At 50.2% G+C, this 18,927-nt stretch overlaps 1 protein-coding gene and 1 long non-coding RNA gene across 2 annotated transcripts; one reads left to right on the top strand and one right to left on the bottom strand.

Annotated features, from left to right (window-relative positions):
* The first annotated feature begins 11,650 nt into the window (after positions 1-11,650).
* On the top strand, positions 11,651-13,007 carry LOC310699444. Its single transcript, XR_014522077.1, has 2 exons — positions 11,651-12,213; positions 12,692-13,007. It is a non-coding gene; the product is annotated as an uncharacterized lncRNA (long non-coding RNA).
* Positions 12,575-16,971, bottom strand: DLX2 (distal-less homeobox 2). Its single transcript, XM_083487292.1, has 3 exons — positions 16,089-16,971; positions 15,504-15,691; positions 12,575-14,117 (listed from the first exon to the last, which is right to left on the bottom strand). Exons 1-3 carry the CDS (start codon positions 16,480-16,482, stop codon positions 13,716-13,718), a joined length of 984 nt encoding a protein of 327 aa, XP_083343418.1. The 5' UTR covers positions 16,483-16,971; the 3' UTR covers positions 12,575-13,715.
* Between the last annotated feature and the right edge of the window lie 1,956 nt (positions 16,972-18,927).

The raw sequence follows: 18,927 nt of genomic DNA, 5'->3' as shown, positions 1-18,927 counted from the left end.
GAAATCCTGAGGTTTACCACCGCAAATAGCGCTATATTATTATTATTATTATTATTATTATTATTATTATTATTATTATTATTATTATTATTATGTATGGCTCGGGACAGCTTGGAGCACACGTGTGTGTGTGTGTGTGGTGCAGCTTTCTGCCCCCTCTTGCTGCCCTGAATTTTAGCTCTCCTCTTTTTTTATTATTCCTCCCCCAAAATAACCCCAAAGACGCGCCGCCGCTTGTCACTACCTCCTGCACCCTTTCGTCAAGCTCAGACTTTTCAGCGGAGGAAATTGGCAGCTACACGCGTTTCCATCCCTAAAACACGATGCCGCCTCTCTCTATTAAGCATCCAGGAGGCTGGGACCGGCTCCAGCGGAGCCTTCCCCTCCGGGACGCGCATCTGTTTGGACAGCAGTTCTTGGGAAGGGAAGGAGAACCTGGAAGAAAGGAGATGGGGGGGGGGGTGCGGGGAGAGAAAGGTTTCTATGGGCATCGCACATGTATGTGTGTATGTAGGCAAGCATGCACGGGGGGTGACAAACTGGGTCTTTGACCTGGGTAACAGAAAGCCTAGTTTCGCCATTGCAAATGCGCCTGGGCAAGAAAATAAAACCGAGATTGGGGTGGAGGGCAGCGAGGAAGGCGAGGGATTGAGGAAAGCGGTGGATCACCGTTTGGGAGGTGGTTTTACTGTCTTTCTCTATGGGTGGTCTCTCTGTATGTGAGAGATCAGGGGAGGGGATGGCTTAGGAAACTTTTGGCGCCTTGCACATGCTTTTGCGCCTTGCACATGGTTTTGGAAGATCAAAGCGCCACCGCTTTTGGAGAACAGCTGTGTGTGTGTGTGTGTGTGTGTGTGTGTGTTGGTTCTTTCTTTGCTCATCAGGACAAGACAAAATTCAATAGATATTTCTGAGGCACACCACCGAAGTCTCAGAAGGATGCATTATGTCCCTCGACCCCCGCCCACCCCACATCCTCCGCTTAGTTGTTATTAAAAATGAATAAACAACCAACCCACATAAGCCTTCAAATTCATCACCCCAGAGCCAGAACGAGGACACTTTTCCTATGTCCCCATTGCAGGGAGCTAAAGAGGAGTTTGCGGAGCGGCACGTGGGGCCTGTCGTAGTTTGGTACCTCGGGGCAGATGGCAAGCGAGATGCGTCACTCGGGCAAACTCCGCCGGCAAAGTTCAGTATGTCCTACCAAGCGGGCGGAGGAAAGCAAGCAAAAGAAAGATTAAAACTAGATAGATCACCGCTGGGATCAGGACCCAGATCCCAGAGCCAGGGCTTTCCCGCTGCCTTGGCAAGATCATCTTTGCTCTGTGTTTCTGAGACAGAGAAGGAAGTTCCTTCTCTCTTTCGCTCCCCCCTTTCCTCCAAGCTGAGGATTGCATCCGTTTGCAAGTTCCCTATGGGGTGAGTGGGTGGGGAGAGGAGGAGGCAAAAGTGGGTGGGTGTTGCGGGGGTGGGGGAGTAGGTTTCCGGGAGGCAGCTGGAGGAGGAAGCGAATGATAAATTGTATCGATTTTTGTTTTGACACGCACCCATTTTTCAATTCTGGGCGATGAGTGATCAAATGATGCGGCCCTCTCTGGCTAATGTACTTGGGAGAGAGACGGAAAGCGGGAGGGAGATAAGGCACCATAGTGCGGTGTGTGATTGTGTGTGTGTGTATGTGGGGTAGGGGGGTGGACGGACGGGGGTGGGAAGGCACCAGAAGGAACTGAAGCAGCTTGGAGGGGAGAGAGAGAGAGACAAGCCAGGCCGTGGGAGAATCCCAGCCCCCCGGATTCCCCGGGGAAGAAAGAGAGAAGCTGCCCGCAGGGGCTTCCTGAAACCTCATTGACTGGTTTCCTAGATCCCCCCGAAGACAAAATCTGGCCGCCACCCGGTGGTTAGCAGAGACGCTTGAACCACACATGCCGCAGCCGGTGGTGGCCGCCTTGCGCGCACCCCTCCACTGCCCCTCCCGGAGAAAGCCTGACGCCGAATCCAGAGGCCCCTGTCTGAACGCGAGAGCGAATGATTCGGAAAACAAAACCGAAATCCAACCGCGATGGTCAAGCAAACTTCTGGCTGGGTTGCTCTCCGATGCTGCGGCTCCTCTTAATTCAATAAAGGTCTTGCTAAACCGTCCAAATGGAGAAATTATTAGTTTTCTCCCAACGAAGGCGGGCTCGAGTTAGCGCCTATTATAACTGTACATTTGCAAATGTTAATCTCACCACAGACCTAATTAATTCTGCCTTGTTACTGACAAGCAGTTCATCAAATATCTGATTCGAAGATGTTCGTAATGAGGATATTAATTAAATTCTGAATCATCCGAAAGGGCTTCTATTGAAACAATACCTCATTACAATGATTAAAAACTGATTTCGAATATTACGCCTTTCCCACCGTTCTCTCTCTCTCTGCAAACACAGAACCCTCCCGGATAAATCTGCCCATGGCAAAAAATATAAAATATAAAAATGAATTACAAAATGTGCAATTTAGGGATATGCATTTTCCCCATTTTGGGGTGGGGGTTGAGGAAAGGAAGCGCCAGCCCCTCATTTCCCAACACTTCTGCAATAGGTTACACGCAGCTTAATGATAATCAAAATGACTTTTTTCCCCTCTCCCCCCCCCCCCAGCTAAAAAAGACCCCAAAGTGCGCGTACAGCTGCAAAACCCAAGAGGGTCAGCATCATTTCACTGTATTCTCTTCTTGATTACAAGCCGAGCCCATCAAACACAACATAATTACAGTAATTTCAGGTTTATTTATTCTAATGCAGTTTCCCCATCTCTCTGGTAATTATGAGCAATTTTTTCGCCCAGGGAATCTTTTTGCATTAACAAAAGAGATAACGCACTGAAAGCCAAATTTGCTGTGCATTGAGAATGGGGAAGAAGAAGAAGGGAGGAGAGAGAGAGAGAGAGAGTGAGACAGAAAGAAATAAAATAGGTGCGAGAGAGCTGCCATCCCTTCCCGCTCCATTCTCTGCTCTGCAGAGTGGAGCGCAGCAAATTGCCTGCAGGTGTGCGGAGCCCGGGCTGTCAAAGGGGGGGGGGGTAAAAAAAAAGAGCGGACTTCCAAATTAGCAAATGCACAATGTTGAAGTAATGAAGACCGACTTAGCAAAATTGCCAAACAACAGATACCTCTTTAATATGTCCTGCTTTTTTAAAAAAAATCTTTACACACACACTCCCCCATCCCCATATCCACCCACAACTCTTTCGTGTTAAAGAACCCCCTCAATAGCTGGGGACTTGTCAGTCTCCCACAGCAAAGCCCAGCTGCATCTCTGCATTTTCAATCAGTCCAACATATAAATCCCATCCAGATTACATCCATCTGCCTTCTTCCCATTCTCTCTCTCTCTCTCTCTCTCTCTCTCTTTCTTTCTTTCTTTCTTTCTTTCTTTCTTTTTCCAGCACACGCAACACACGCGTTTCCCACTCGCGTATGACCAAAGGAAATTCTCGACTAGTCCCTGCAGACGATTTAGCCATCGTCTTTCACCCATGAGCAGATTCTTAGAAGGGGGTGCTGTGCGAAGTCGTCCCCCCCCACCTCCTCTTGAACCCATCTGCACCTACCCACATGCGAAGCTTGGGTATGCCCAAGTAAATGTTACAGAAGAGAAAGCTCTTTAAATCAGTGCAAATGATCAAAGAAGAGAGAGAGCAATCAAGGAAGGGGGCGACGGGAAACGGGGGGTGGGGGCTTCCTCAACTTTACTTCTTGTCCTCTTTTTGCTATTAAAAGCAGGTAGGTGAAAGGAAAGTGCGGGGGGCCGTATCGTTGGAAATGGAGGCCCCCCCACCCTTCTCCAATGTCAGCCTCTCCCGGTGGCTGCGCGCACCACACTGTCACGCTTGTTCTCCACGGATAGCCACTGCCTCTCTCTTGTTACCTACACAGCTTTACTTGAAGAACGGAGACACAAACCAAAAGGTGGATCCGGGACATATATAAATATATATATATATATTCAACAACTCGCAGAGTCCTCGAAGTCCAGCGCGCGCCCCTCCCCGTCTTTACCTTCGTATACTATATAAACCTTCAGGGATTGAGCACCCGTTTCTGTCCCCGCGCCACTCCTCCCCACCCATCCTCATGCAACACACACACACACACACACACACACACAATAATCTTGACACAACTGACAAGAAGTTTTGGGTGAAGAATTGGTTGATGCGCCATCAGCTCCTGCGCCTTTTCTCCTATCCCGGAGCTGGGAAGGTGGAGAGGCAGGACGCATCCATGAAAGTGGGGGTTGTTGTGGGGCGGGGGGTGGAAAGAGGAGAAAGAAAAGAACTGAAAATAAAATAAAATAATAAAAAAGAGGGAAGCCGTGTTATCCCCCGCCCGGTCCCGTCCCGCCGCGTCCCCCCAACCACACTTAACTTACCTTCGGTGTCAATTTTCCTGCAATCCCCATTCGCTTTTGTTTTATTGCAAAAGGTTGGAACCAGCACGTTGGTAGGAAAAAGTTGAGGGGAAGAGGTGAATAGAGGGGTCGGGGTTAGGTTGGGGAGGCTGGGGGGGGGGAAGAGCCTTGCCACAAGAATAAATATCCAAAGGACTCCCAAAAAATGTGGGCTTGAGGTCCCTGGGAACCGAAACTCAGCCTCTGAGCGCAGGAGGATTTTTCGCAGCCCTCCTCTTGCAGAATATCACTGAAATTTTCTGCTATATAGCCTCTGTCTTTATAGCTGATGGGAAAAAAATTGCAGATTATTAGCATAAATGTTTACTCTTCATTACGCTGATGACATTGTGCACTCGAGATCTTGGTAATCTTTGGGAAAATTATGAGTAATTTTTAAAAATTTTAAAGCAGCAGCAGTTACCGTGCAATTCAGGCTAATTCTGCGTAGGCTCCGAACGGATATAATTATCGAGGAGTCAAGATGTTATGCTAAAAACTATGCATTGATATTCCCATTTATTATGTACATACAACTTTGACAATGTTGATGCTTGAAATAGCAGGAAATTGTCTTGCGCAAAAATTACAGTCCATATTAGGACATGTGAAATTGCGAAGAATTATATAGTAATTGCAGGCTTTCAGATGGGAGAGCCAGAATGCTCAAACTAGTGCAAATGTGGATAAAATTACAGATCAGAGCAAAAATTAGGGGAAAAGGGGGTCTGGGATTTTTCAAGTTGGCTATAGGATTCCGGAAGTGTCTAATGCCACATGATTGCTACAGCTTTAGGGGAGATATTCATGCCTCAAATAGCTCTTTGGCCAGAGCTGCTTTAATTGGATTTCTTGGGTGTTCTTTTCACCCCCACCCCCCTTTAAATAGGGCCAAATGAGCAAATCGCCTGCCCAGTGGCATTTTTTTTAAACCCCAAGCCCTCCCCCCCGACCATCAACTCTCCCCCCCCCCAGCCCAAGACACAGAGGGAGCTTATTCCCTTCGCTCAGGTTGCGTTCCAGGGTGACACCCCCATTGGAAAAAAAGGTGGGTGGGTGGGTGGGGGTTTAATTACACAACATTACACGCCACCCTGCGCTTTCACCATTCTTTCCCCCACCTACTCTCCCTGCCCACCCCCCAGGGGTGATGCAAGCACTAGGAGCTCTGACAAGCAGTAGGAGAGGGAGGAAGGTTCTTGGGGGGGGGGGACACGACCGAGAAACCGAGCCGTTGTCCCAGAGGAAGTGGGGTGCAGCTGAAATTAAAGGGAACTGATGGGGGGGCAGGGTGAACTACCAGGCAGCCGTGATCGTTCTGGAGAAGGAAGGGTGGGGTTATTTGTGTATCTGAACTAACCAGTCATCGCTACCACCCATCCTGTCCGCTTTTACCAGGGCGGCAGAGGGTTGCGGGGTGGGGTGGAGGAAAACGAGCTCTCTTCTTTCTCGGCCCACCATCTCCCTCATCTCTTTCTCTCTCACCCCCCCCTCCTGTCATGTGGCCATGTGAGATTCCCTCCCGCCCCAAACCCAGGCGAAATCTTAAAGACAAATAAACGCAGCAACAAGGCTAAAGGTCTGAAAGGGGATCGTTGTTGCTTAAGGCATCTCTCTCCACCCCCAGCCCGTCTCTTTCTCTCCCCTGCTGGATTCCAAAAGGTTACCAAAAGGAGGGAAAGAAATGTGTGGCGGGTGTGGAGGGGATATTCATGCTGCCCCACTCCCACCCGGGACAATGTGCACGTGTTTTGGAGTCAATAATAATAACAATAAAAATATTTAATAATTTTATTATTTATACCCCGCCCACCTGGCTGGGTCTTCAGGATCAGAACGACAATACAGTAATAACAATGGCAAAGGATAGATGGACGACTTTGATCCTAGAGCACATTCGTCTCCAAGCAGGGTGCGCCCTGAGGAACACGTATTGTGTGTGTGTGTGTGTGTGTGTACATACATATGCATGCATATACATATATACAGATATCTATATATATCTGGAAACGCCAGCCGGGTCCTGTCTTCCCAGCTGCGATCTCCCTCGACTCTGCGTCTCCGTTCAAGCAGGACAGCTTAAACGGTGGGTTCTCCCCCCCCTTTTTTATTTTAAAGCCCCAGGGAGGAACGTGATGCCTTGCAATCTACCAATCGCGGCCAGAAACATTCCCGGTTATGTACACCTTAATTCTCGAGGCGTCGGACCTCTGTTGCTTCCTGGATGCTGAGGCGGCCTGATGAGAGATGCAACCAACTCCTGCTTGATCCCTTTTCATCTAAGCGCTGAAATGCAACATGCACGCATTCAGCTCTAAATAATAATCACAATATTCCCGTTCTGTTAGTGTGATGAGATGCAAGGTTGCAAAACACGATTGTTGTGGGTCGGTCCCCCCCGGGCCACAGGTGCAGTCACTTGTCTCATATTTGCACTCACCGACCAACCCTAAGGTAGGTACCATTCAGCCACCAGATACGTCTGCAGGGGCATCCAAACCTGCCCCTGGACCATAAATTATAACGGTATTTTGTTGGTGATTAAACGCACACGGAAAATATGCAGCCTGGCTAAATCCGATACGTCTCCAGTTGGTGTAGGCTCCTTGCCACCGGAAGCCAGGATCAGTTTCACTCAGAAATCAGTGGAGCTCCCTTAGTCCAGCTGACAATAGACGGAGATGCTATTTCGTCCTCGATCGGAAGTTTATTCTTGCTCAGAAGACTACCACTCGGGTGTCTGCTTGCAACAGTAATAAACGATGGCAGTGGACTGTTGTTTCCCTTCGTTTCCAAGCGTGCTGGTATTTCACCAAAATACTGAACCGCCTGGAGAGACAGAAGGTGCATCAGTGCACCAAGCAAACGAAACTCCTGCGTTGCAACCTGGAGGAAGAGATTACGGGGAAGCCTTTAAAAAACGCCTCCTCCAAAGCACGTTGTGTGTTTGAAGAGATTTTATTATTTATTGGAGAGATTTTATTTGTAAAAACATGCGAGTTTCTTCCAAATTGAGGCCGAGGACCCACGTGTTTGGGGCTGCCCATTTTCGACAAGTTGCAAAATAGGATTTGGTAAGCCTAGCTGGGCATGTTTTTCCAAACCAAAAAAACCCCAAACTCTGGGAAGCTGGGAAATAGTTACAGATGCGTATTATCACTAATTATGCCAAATTATGCTCCATATACCGACGAAAGCCAGACAACATTAAGATATATATGTTGGAAGCCGCCCAGAGTGGCTGAAGCAACCCAGTCGGATGGGCGGGTACTATTATCATTATTATTGGGCTGGTACCATCATCATCATCATTATTCCCCTTGCCAGTTTTCTCCTCAAATCGGCTGTGCCTATATGTATGTGCGTGTCTCGTGTGAATCCCTTGCCCACGGCCTCCGCGCGCTAACTGTCCACACACGCCGCGATTACTTCGGAGTAGCCCCCATTCAACCCAGTGGCGGCTTTCTTCCTCCGTGGTAAACGGGCGCAGGAATAGGCCGAGCCTCGTTAAGGCCGTCGGAAACATCCCGCTCGTAATCTGACCGCCGTGCCCAACGGCGACATGATGGCGTGTCTCCAGAGGCGAGAGTGTTTCATTGGGCTGCCCTCCCCGCCTGGCGCCTCATGGCCGCGGGGCCTGAATCTTGGCTCTTCTTCCCCCACGGTCGTCGTGGGCTGGTCGGTCCGCCCTGGGACTCGCGGGGAAGGGTGTCGGCTCCACTAGTTCCACGCCGTCGGCTTCCCATTCCCATTTTTTGCCGTCGCTGGAAGGAAGGAGAGCGAGGTCGCCACAGAGACAGGCCGCGGGGGGGGGGGGCGGCGACTGAGGCCTTGACACGCCTCCGTTGTCTCTGAGGGAGCGCGAGTGTGTGGGAAACGTCTCCCTGCGCCGCGCCTGAGGCGGCTGTGGAGACACGAACAGGCCCCGCCTCCCCGCCGCGGCTTCCTCCCTCCCCGCCGCCCCACAAGCGGCGCTGCCCTTCTTCACCCCACGATCTCTTCTCCTACCCCGCACCCTACATTTCTTCTTCCCACCCGCCTTGCCCTCTTCAAGCGGGAAGGGCCTTGCCCTGCACGCGATGCCGTCCCCCCCCCAATACATTTTCCCGCCTTTTTGCCCCGTTCTCCTCCTTTTGCCCGTCCTCTTTCAAGGGGAAGGCGATTGAGGACGGATTTTTATTAGGGGCGGGTTTTTGGTGGGTGGGCAGAATTTCAAATTTGTATTGATTCAGAGGGAGCAATTAATTGCCCCCCCCCCTCCTACGCCCATGGTTTACGGCTGCGGCGCAGTGGCTTGAGAGAATTTAGGCCCGTTGAAGAGCCCAGGCCCCCTTCGTTGCCCGCCACGAACTGACAGAAAAAACCGGCTCCTTTTCCTCATCTTTGAACCGCAGCGTGTGGGGAATGATAAAATGTCCCGGCTTGCAGGGTTGCTGTGAAGATGGCTGCCGGACAGTGTAGCCAACTCCTAGGGGCCGAAGTCCCTTCCGCCGCCCACCCCCCAATAAAATATTTGAGGGCCGTCGGACTCCCACCAAAGCTGATGGGGCAAAAGGCATGAGCGCGTCCCGTCATGAGATAACTGTGGAGCGGGGCTTATCAGGGCCTGTCGGCCGCCCCTCACCCCAATATCTTATTCAAGTTGGCAGATCGTGTATATGCGACAGGTTTCCCTCCCCTCATTTTGGTTTTCAGAGATCAATTAGCCCAGAACAGGGTTTGGGGGGGCAAAGCGCCCCCCCCCAGCGCTTGGGTTTCGCCCGCCTATCTGTGTCCGCCCCACCCCCACCCCGACCCGCCTTTTTCGTGCCAAGGCCCGTTGCGTGATTCCCTCTCAGGCTGCACATTCCCCGCCTCGGGCGCTTCGAGGGTTTAGGCCCCTTAATCATCCTGTCTGTTTGGCAGCCGCATTCGTCTCCTCCTTTCTTTCTCTCCCTCCCTCTCACACGGAAGGAGAGGGAGGTAGAGAGAGAGAGGCCTGGCCTGCTCCAACTCCCGCGCTCTCCGCGCCGCTGCCAGAGAACAAGGAGAGCCACACATTCTCCTCGAGCGGAAAGGTCGCCGCCCCTGGGCCTGGCAGCCCCGAGCTTGCCAGGCCCGGCCTGTTGCCACCTCGCCAGCCGCTTTCTGGGCCAAGAGGCCCTGTCAGGACACCCAGCCCGCCTCACGCAACAGGCGCACGCGCACTCCGGCAGCGAAAACCAGAATCCCCTGGGGCCTACAAGGCCTACCGTGGTCCAACCCCACCAGCGAGAGGAAGGAAGATGGTGGCACTTTCCCTCTTCCTACCAACACTGTTGGGGTTTTTTTTTTTATGCATAGGAAGGGGGAAACTGTCCAGCAGGGGAAATGAGATGTGGCAGAGGAATAGGGGATTCTTTACTGTGGAAAACACCTCTATTATTATTTCAATTTATAAACACTACCCTTTATCAAAAGATCCCAGGGAGGTGTCCAACATTAGAAACACATAGCAGAGCATCCATAATAAAACATAATAAAAAGCATACTGACAGACAAAATAATAAAATAGCTAATAACAGTTGTCTCCCCGCTCCCACACAGTTTCACAGGCCATAGGCCTGGGTAAAGAGGATGTTTTTTGCCCGGCGCCTAAAGACATGTAAGGATGGCACCAGGTGAGGCTCTCTGGTGAGAGCTTTCCTCAGTTGGGGAGCCACCACAGAGAAGGCCTTATCCTCACTGCTGATCACTTTATCTGCTTAATACAGGGGTACCTCGGGTTAAGAACTTAATTCATTCTGGAGGTCTGTTCTTAACCTGAAGCTTTTCTTAATCTGAGGTACCACTTTAGCTAATGGGGCCTTCTGCTGCCACCGCGCCACCGCTGCACGATTTCTGTTCTCATCCTGAAGCAAAGTTCTTAACCCGAGGTACTATTTCTGGGTTAGTAGAGTCTGTAACCTGAAGCGTCTGTAACCCACGGTACCACTGTACACCTCCTAAGCAACAGCCTTCCTTGTTAGGTACAATAGCCTACACTGGGCAAGATCCTTGCTGGCACAATTGTGAGTAGGGCCCCAAAGAACCTCAGTACGAATGGAAAAAAAGAACAGAAGAGATGGGCAGTCTCCCCCCCCCAAGCCTGCTGTATTTCTCTTTGCAGGTCACGTGGGGGTGGGAAAGCTCCAGATTTACACAAGGGGAAGAGAGAACCAAGAAGGGTGTGCATGTGTACATGCATCTAGTCCTTACATTAGGAAGGGGTGCTGAGGGCTTCCATGATCTAATGGACCTGCAATAGAATATCTATCTATATCTATCATCTATCTATCTATCTATCTATCTATCTATCTATCTATCTATCTATCTATCTATCTATCTCTCTCTCTCTCTATCTATCTATCTATCTATCTATCTATCTATCATCTATCATCTTTTGCATTTTATATCCCATTCTTAAATACTAAAACGAATAAATAATATAGCGTAAAGTTGGGCCTGTGGGTGGGGTCCAGGAGGACAAGTCAATGTATTTGGGATTTGCAAGGTGGTAACGTCAAAAACAAACAACTGGCCTGTGACGAAGATGTCTTATGTCAGTCAGCAACTGAAAGCAACAAGAAGAAAGTTTGAAGCCCCTTTGGTGGTTAGCTGATTTAGCTTCATCAAAATCTTGAAGTGGGGGCTGCCCCTGCTGTGTAACAAACCTGCTAGTTTTGTGCCACTGCGTTTTTCTATTTCTTAGTCGGTCTTTGTGCTATTTTACTTTATTTTTAAATCACAATCAACAGAATATTGTGGACTCTTAAAGACTGACAGATTCATTGGGGCGTAAGCCATAATAAATCTGCTGGCCTTTGAGGTCCCTCAATGCTCTTTTGTTTTCTCCTTGCAAACGACTTAAAGCGCAACCCTAGCCATGTCTACTCAGAAGCAGTTCCCAAGCAGTTTCTCTTGGGGTAATCAGGATTAGGTGGGTGGTGGCCTCCGTCCCTCTTTATGTATATATGCTGAATTTTACTAAACCAAAAGGCTGGACTTTCTGCAGTAGAAAAAAAGTGACATTTGGTTCTCACACCCAGGAAGAACCTTTAAGGTGGGCTATAAGGACAACAGACGAACAAAAGCACCTAAATGCATAAAATAACGTGTCGAAAAAATGTCAGCATATGTACGCAGGCGGTGTGCCAAAAAAAGGTGCCAAATAAATTTATTTAATTAAATTTTTTAGCGCGATTTTTCGTGAAGGAGAGAGATTCTTGGCCATTTACACAGGCTACCCAAGCCGTTGTTCTCTGGGCGGCTGGCTAATCCCAGATCACGAACACTTCACCTTCAGAAGCGCGCACACTGGCGCGCTTTTACGCACACGGGAAGAGCGCATTTGGAACCTTCCTTCCCTCTGCGCGCATAGTGAGTGTAGCGCGCCGTGGAACTTCGTGCCTGCCTTTTATCCGTTACCAACACTGCCCAGAAGAGGATCAGCCGCTCCGCCTCGCCGCCGCACTGCCTGGATCCTAACGCGGGAAGCCGCCAGGAGCCTGTCCCGGACTCCCTAAATGTCTGTGGCGCCAGAGAGCGGCGGGGAGGGGCCGAGTCTAGGCGAGCCTGGAGGAGCGTGCTGAGTGATTCATGGCTGCGGCGGAGGCCAGGCTGCCCCCGGCTCCTGTCTTCTTCTGGCTGAGGGGCTAGCAGCAGGGGCACCGCCAAGCCCCACGGAATGGGCTTGCCTCTCCACCCACCCAACAATTCAAGGATGCTCCAGGTCAGTTGGTGCGCAACAAGTACCGTGGCGGCAGCGACGGAAAACTGAGTAAGTCTCCCCAAAATGAAGCCCTTTGATGTTTTAGACCCGAGCAAAGTGGGAAACGGGGTCCTGCTAGGAAGAAGGCCGTTTTCTTAACGGAATAAACCTGCATCGGGTCTATCTAGCATACAGTTTTGGGTAAGGGTAGGAAGAAATAAAATGGACCACCCTCAGCGTGGATGTTAGGGATAGTGGGGCGTCACTCCAGAGTCTCCTGTAGGCTGGTATCCCGTACCCACTTACCTGGGGGGAAAGCCCACTGATGTAAACGGGACTTCTGAGCAGACACGTGTAGGCTTGCGCTACTAGTGAATATGTAGGTGTCGGAAGTGGAGGGGGGGGGAATAATATCGAAGGCCGAACAAACTCCGGTGCAAACAATAATTTATTTAAATAATCTCTTCATAGTGTAAAAGTAACATCGAGAGATTTTGTTTTGTTTTTGTAATAAATAACCAAGAAAATACCTTTTTATGTTTTAAAGGTTTTAACGACGAACTGGGAAAAATTCAGTAGCTTATTCTTTTTGACAGCGAAGAGAAAAGGTATCAAACAGAATAATTAAAGGATATGGAAACTGCTCGGAGAGAAACAGGATGACGTTATGGCATTAACAGATCTTGGTTTACAAACATAGACAACTACAGGCTGTCCAATGCAACTCTTCACCCCTCTCTAATTTATTTTTTTACACCAAGAAGCCAAGGAGGGGAGAAATCAGCACAAAACAGCGTTATTACAAACATATATTTTCCTCGTGAAAAAAAAGTCCTGCAAACATTAAAAAAAGATAATTTAAACACAGCTGGGTTCTTTTTAATTTTAAATATCTACATATAAAAATTATTTAATCTTTTTTTTCCCCAACATCAAAATGAGGTCATCTGGAAAGGCACCTATAAAAAGTTTACAAAAATAATAATAAAAATTAAATAAGAAATTCTGCACTGGCGATTGGATGCGAAATGGGAGAAGAGTGAATTCCCCCCTCCCGCATTTGAAGAATAGAAGGTAGGGGAAAAAAGAGAAGGGGATATATCAAAGAATAGATGGAGCGGATGGGAGGGAAATAACCTTAAAATCTGTAGAGACTTTTTGAGCGAGTTTGTGAGCACAGCTTTACCCGGATTCCATGGTGGTCAATGGGAATGTTGCCAGCGACTTCAAAGACACCTACTGGATTAGGGGTGTTCTGATTTGAAGTGGGTGCGGGAGGATAACCACAGGCCCTGATTCGGTCCAAACTTCAGGGAAGGCTCTCATCTCCCAGCTGGGTATGTAAGTACCACCACCTGGGAAGGACCAGCGTCGGAGTAACTCCGGAGTGGGTAGCAGCGGGGCGGGCGGGTGGGGAGCACCTCGGTTCTCCAACGAAGCACCCGGGTATGTACCTCTCTATCCTTTGGGGACAGGAGCGCGGAGTGAACAGGGCTCCCCCTCCTCCTCCAACTCCACTTGGGGGAGCTGGGTTGCGCGCGGCAAACGCGCGGGCGGAACGCGCCGGCGGGTTAGAAAATCGTCCCTGCGCTGACAGCAGCGCCGTGGTGGTGGTGGTGGTGGAGGTGCGGGTGGTGTTGGTGAGGCTGCGCTTGCTGCAGGATCGGGGAGGCGGCTTGCAAGTGGGAAGCAGCGGCGCTCGACGCCTGGTGGTACCACGAGTAGTTGCCCAGGAAAGCAGCCGTCGCGCCCGGGGTGCCGGGGCTGGATCCAGCGCTGCTCCCGCCGCCTCCGCCGCCGCTGCTCATCCGCTGCGGGTGCGGCGCGAAGTCCCAGGCTAGCGTGGTGGACGCCGGAGACGCCGCCGAGCAAGGCGGGGAGCTGCCGCCGCCCGGGTGCTGGTCGGCGGGGATCTCGCCGCTTTTCCACATCTTCTTGAACTTGGAACGGCGGTTCTGGAACCAGATCTTCACCTGGACAAAGGGAGGAGGAGCAGGAAGAGAGACGAGAGTGAGAGAGAGGCCCCCCTCACCAAATTTTTGCGGTCACCACAGAGCAATATTTCAAGCTCCCCTTCAACAATCCCCTTCAAGTGTCCCCAAAACACACACACACACACACACACACACACACACACACCTTGTTTAATTTAACTGGAGGAGCCCTTCTCCCAAAGCAGACCCCTCACAGAGAGAAGAAAAGGAGACCGCTGTCTCCAAAAGCAGGCTGGTGAATTCCCCCTGTCGCAGGCTGCTAGGAAAACGAGCAAATCAACCGATTGTTTCGGTGTGAGGTTTGGTTTGGCAACGTGGGAGGGAGAGAGCGGTTTCTAAATAACAGGGTAAACAGTTTTACTGGGTTTTGCTGAGTTTTCAGGCTGCGCGTGTGAGAAGAAGGACACTTGTGCTGTGTTGGTCTTTGTAACCACAGATGTTGTCTCGAGTGTGTGTGTGTGTCCCTCCTGATGTGTGCGTTTAGAGGTAGGGATTTCTGATATCAGTCATTCTCAGAAGTCCCCCCCCTCCCAGTATGTCAGATGCCTTTAAAATGGCATTCTTTTGTTTCCCCTAGTTTCATTCCCGCCTGGTCTCCTTGACCAATACTAGATATAGAGTCTTCCTTTCTTAAATGTGCACTAACAGCCTTTGAGAAAGGGAGGCTCCGTGTGCTCTTAGCACTGCGCTGCTCATCCAGATCGAAAAAAGGTTTAAATAATGCTGAATAACTTAGTTTACTGAAAGATGCCAGATAAAGAGAAAGGGGGCGGGGCGGGGCGACTTTTCTTCCACGTGTACAATGAAACAGGATACTTCGTGAAATGAGTGTGTTGGAGACAGAGAGGCTAACAGCTAAACCCAGAAGCAAAGAGGCGCACTTAATCAATGCGCACCTAAACTCTGTGCTGCGAATAGATCACAAAAAGGAGGATCTGGCCTATGATCCCGTTCAAGTCACATTAATTCTTCCGCTGGAAACAAAGACATGCTTAAATCTTCCCCCACCGCGATCGACGGGGCTTAAAAATGTTTCACTGTGTCAAGATCCCACCCATACGTTTGAAACAGAATTATTTCGCTTGTTGTAGCTTCTGTCGCGCCGCCCGAGCGTGGTCTATCTGAGCAAGGCTGCCCGGCTACAGGTGGTCTATATTGTACAGGCCACCCGCTTTTCTGCGTTCACGAAGGGCAACACTACCAACAACAATAAGAGGGTGGGCACCTCTGCTTGGATGCACCTCCTCTGAAAAAAAACACACCTTCCGGACTGCCGCTGGCAAAAAAGGCTGGAATAGTCGCTATGCAATAAACTAGCCAACGTGGAGTCGGAGTGCAAGCCGCTTCTGAGCCTTCTTTCCTTACCTGAGTTTGGGTGAGGCCTAGGGATGCTGCCAGCTCGGCTCTCTCGGGCAGGGCCAGATACTGGGTCTTCTGGAAGCGCCGCTGTAGAGCCGCCAGCTGGAAGCTGGAGTAGATCGTCCTGGGCTTGCGCACTTTCTTGGGTTTGCCGTTGACTATCCGGATCTCGGGCTCGCCTTCTTCTTTCTCGGCTGCAAGGGAAGGGAAAGCACCGTGAATAACGAGGCACCCCCAGCGGCATCACCCACCACCGCCACATGCCAACCTCTCCTGGGTGGCGGGTCATTATAGTTTTGCCTCCCACAAGCAGCTATGTTCAGCATGGCTCCCCGCACTCGTCTAACCTTGGAGGGAGCAGGCGCGCAACGGAGAGAGAGAAAGAGCGCTCCTACCGCCAGGATACCTTCCAACCCAACCAGTTTATTATTATTATTGTTATTGTTATTATTATTATTATTATTAACCAACCAACCACGTGCTTCTCCTCTTCTGCGGGTGCCCGGCGGAAAAGTCAGCGCAGGGCGCCACACTTTCCCAAGCAAATTTCCCACCGCCCCCTCAACCCTCCTGGAGAGAGCTGGTTCTTACCAGGATCGTTGCTGACCGGGGACGTCCTTGCCCCGTAAGTTGCATAGGAGCTGTAAGAGGCCGAGTACCCCAGGTCGTAGCTGCCGGCTTTGGTGGAGTAAGGCACCGCGCTGATCCCGCTCGGGTGGTACTGGTAGGAGCCCATCTGCGCGTACGGGGACCCGCTGCCCGCGTTGCTCCCGGCGCTTCCTCCTCCTCCTCCTCCTCCGTGGTGCTGTTGCTGGTTGGTGTAGTAGCTGCTGTCCGTGGCGGTGGACACAGGCAACGTGGGAGACTCCTGGGGTTTGTGCAAGCTGTGGTGGTGTTGTTGTTGCTGCTGCTGGTGATGGTAACTGCTGGAGGTAATCTGGTTGGAATGCATATCTGAGGCGAGGCTGTCAAAGACCCCCGTCATCCTGATCCTCTCTCCCCGCCCCTTGCTCCCTCCCTCCCTCGCTCCGAGGATGCAGGAGGGCAAACCAACAGCGGGGAGGGGGACCACGAGAGAGAGAGAGAGAGAGAGAGAGAGAGAAGGAAAAAGCAGGTCTCCTCTTTGGCAACAGGGCGCGCGTGGAAAAGTTACAACGCGCCTCTCTTTCTTTCTTTCTTCTCTCTCTCTCTCTCTCTCTCTCTCTCTCTCTCTCTCTCTCTCTCTCTCTCTTTCCTCACACCCCCGGGGGTTCGCCTTCTTGAAGCAGACTGGAAACCCCAAGCCCAAGAAAAGAGATCACTGCTGGGGATCCCTTTGCACCCGAGGAGGCGGGCAGGAGGCCGCCGTTGCCATCGCCTCTCCAAAGCGCCAGGGCGCGTTTGCGCGCACAAGACTTTCCCCTCCCGTGCGCGCTGCAAGCAGCAGCAGCAACAGCAGCAGCAGCAGCAGCAACGCCTCCGCTTCTGCAGCTGCTTTAGGATTGTCTGCGTCTGCTGGGCACCGTCAGGCGGGCATTTAACACCGGTCACGTGAGGGCGGGCGACGTCACCTAGCAACAGCCAACCAGAGGTTCCGGTCGCGTTGTAGTGCGCGCTCTCTCTCTCTCTCTCTCTCCCCACGCCCTGCTTCTCCTCTTGGCTTCCCGGGGCGGTGGAGGCGCCTTGCAGGTGACACACACAGAGAAGAGAGGGTGGGAGGAGGAGGAGGAGGAGGAGGAAAATACCCCCCCCAAATAGTGTCTCAGATTTGGGGTGCTGGTCTGGTGGAGTTAGAGTTGGAAGGAAAATAGTTTTTGCAGTGGTTTAGTCTTCTCACTGTAAATCATAGCTGTCAACTTTTCCCTTTTCTTGCGAGGAATCCTATTCGGAATAAGGGAATTTCCCTAAAAAAAGGGAAATGTTGACAGCTGTGCTGTAAATGGGAATCTTCGAAACGTGTGTTGTGATGAAGACGCGGAATGGTCAGGCTAGGTTCTTGCTTGGTGGTTTTTGTTCTACCTCAAGATTATTATTCTTATTTATTAAGTTTGTATACCGTCCTTCACCCGGAAACCCCAGGGCTGTTCACAACACAAAAATAAAAAAACGAGGACAGAAGAATACATAATAAAACAAAAACAGGAATGGAAACAAAGATCAGATTTATTATTATTTGTATACCGCCCTTCACCGGAAGATCCCAGGGTGATTCACAACACAAAAGGAGGACACAAGAATACACAAGAAAACAAGAACAGAAACCAAGAAAATCAGAATTATTCCTCCTCCTCCTCCTCCTCTTCTTCGTTGTTAAAGTTGTGTACCGCCTTTAGCCCGAAGATTCCAGGGCGGCTCACAACAGAAACATGTCAAATGATCAAGGTGTCTCCCTTTGCTAGGTAAAAATGACCAGTCTGATCTAGTTAGATTCAGGTCACACAGCGGGATGCCACGCAAGGGTTTACTTGGAATCTGTAGGAAGGCCTCGCTGTGTTCAGGGGGGCTTTTCTCCCTTGTAAGTGTGCTTACTAGGCTGCATAAACGTTTGCTAAAACCATATCTGAAGCCACGTTGTCCGGCGAGCGTAACCGTCGTATCATAAGACGAAATGTACCGGCCTATTCGTCCTCCTGCGCGCTTTCTTCCAATAAGTAGGATGACTTCAAAGGCCAAGAAGAAAGCACCGCTTATAGGCTTTTAAACTTTAGCTGCGAAAAGAGGGTTGATGTTATCGGGGGGGGGAAAGACGAAGGCGGAGGACAACTTCACAGCTCTTAGGAAAGGATTGGTCTTTTATGCTTACAGCTTTTGCACCTATGAAATGAGCAGTTTCTAAAACCCGTGGCAAATACGCCCCACTTCCCATTTACTTTCGCTATCTGCCTTCGTCACTCAATAATGCACAAAGTACCATTGCAGGAGTTTGTGTGTGTGTGTGTTTTGTTGCGCGAGGAAATAAAATCTATAAAGACTGGGTGTTTTGCTCTTGAATAAGGTAGGGGGGTTGTTAAACGAAAGGCCCGATGTTACAGGTAAATGGTGCGATTTAAGCTGGGGAATCCATCCTTTGAGACGCTCAATGGAAAACAAAATGAGAATGTTTTTCAAAGTGAAAAACAAAATAAATCCGTACACACGGAGTGGAGCGAAGACTCCTGGCTCCATGTCCTCGAGAAATTCTGGACCTTCTAAGCTTTGCAGAGCCGTTCCTAGGCAGGGAAATAACGTTTGAAGTAACAACAGCCACTAAGTTCACGTCCTGATCGTCTAACACAAGATTTATAAAGACACAACACATAATCATGATATATAGTTGTAGACAGCATTTTTTTAAAAAATTAAAACACTCCTGGCTATCCCATATTTTGAGAGATTTAATTCAAGGGCAGCCTCCATTATTAAACAAACAAACAAAAAGCCCGCGGCGTCTGATAAGATTCCTGCCACCCCA

The sequence above is a fragment of the Podarcis liolepis genome, assembly GCF_965112155.1.
Source record: "Podarcis liolepis genome assembly, chromosome: 1".
In the NCBI taxonomy this organism is placed as follows: domain Eukaryota; kingdom Metazoa; phylum Chordata; class Lepidosauria; order Squamata; family Lacertidae; genus Podarcis; species Podarcis liolepis.
This window is presented reverse-complemented; position numbering and strand designations above follow the sequence as displayed.

What these genes read in the sequence shown, in the direction of transcription:
- DLX2 (XM_083487292.1), bottom strand. Translation starts at nt 16,482, where the DNA reads ATGACGGGGGTCTTTGACAGCCTCGCCTCAGATATGCATTCCAACCAG. An exon ending in CCCGGTCAGCAACGATCCTG is followed by an intron (nt 15,692 to 16,088) that starts GTAAGAACCAGC and finishes CTTCCCTTGCAG; the next exon opens with CCGAGAAAGAAGAAGGCGAG. An exon ending in TAGGCCTCACCCAAACTCAG is followed by an intron (nt 14,118 to 15,503) that starts GTAAGGAAAGAA and finishes CCCTTTGTCCAG; the next exon opens with GTGAAGATCTGGTTCCAGAA.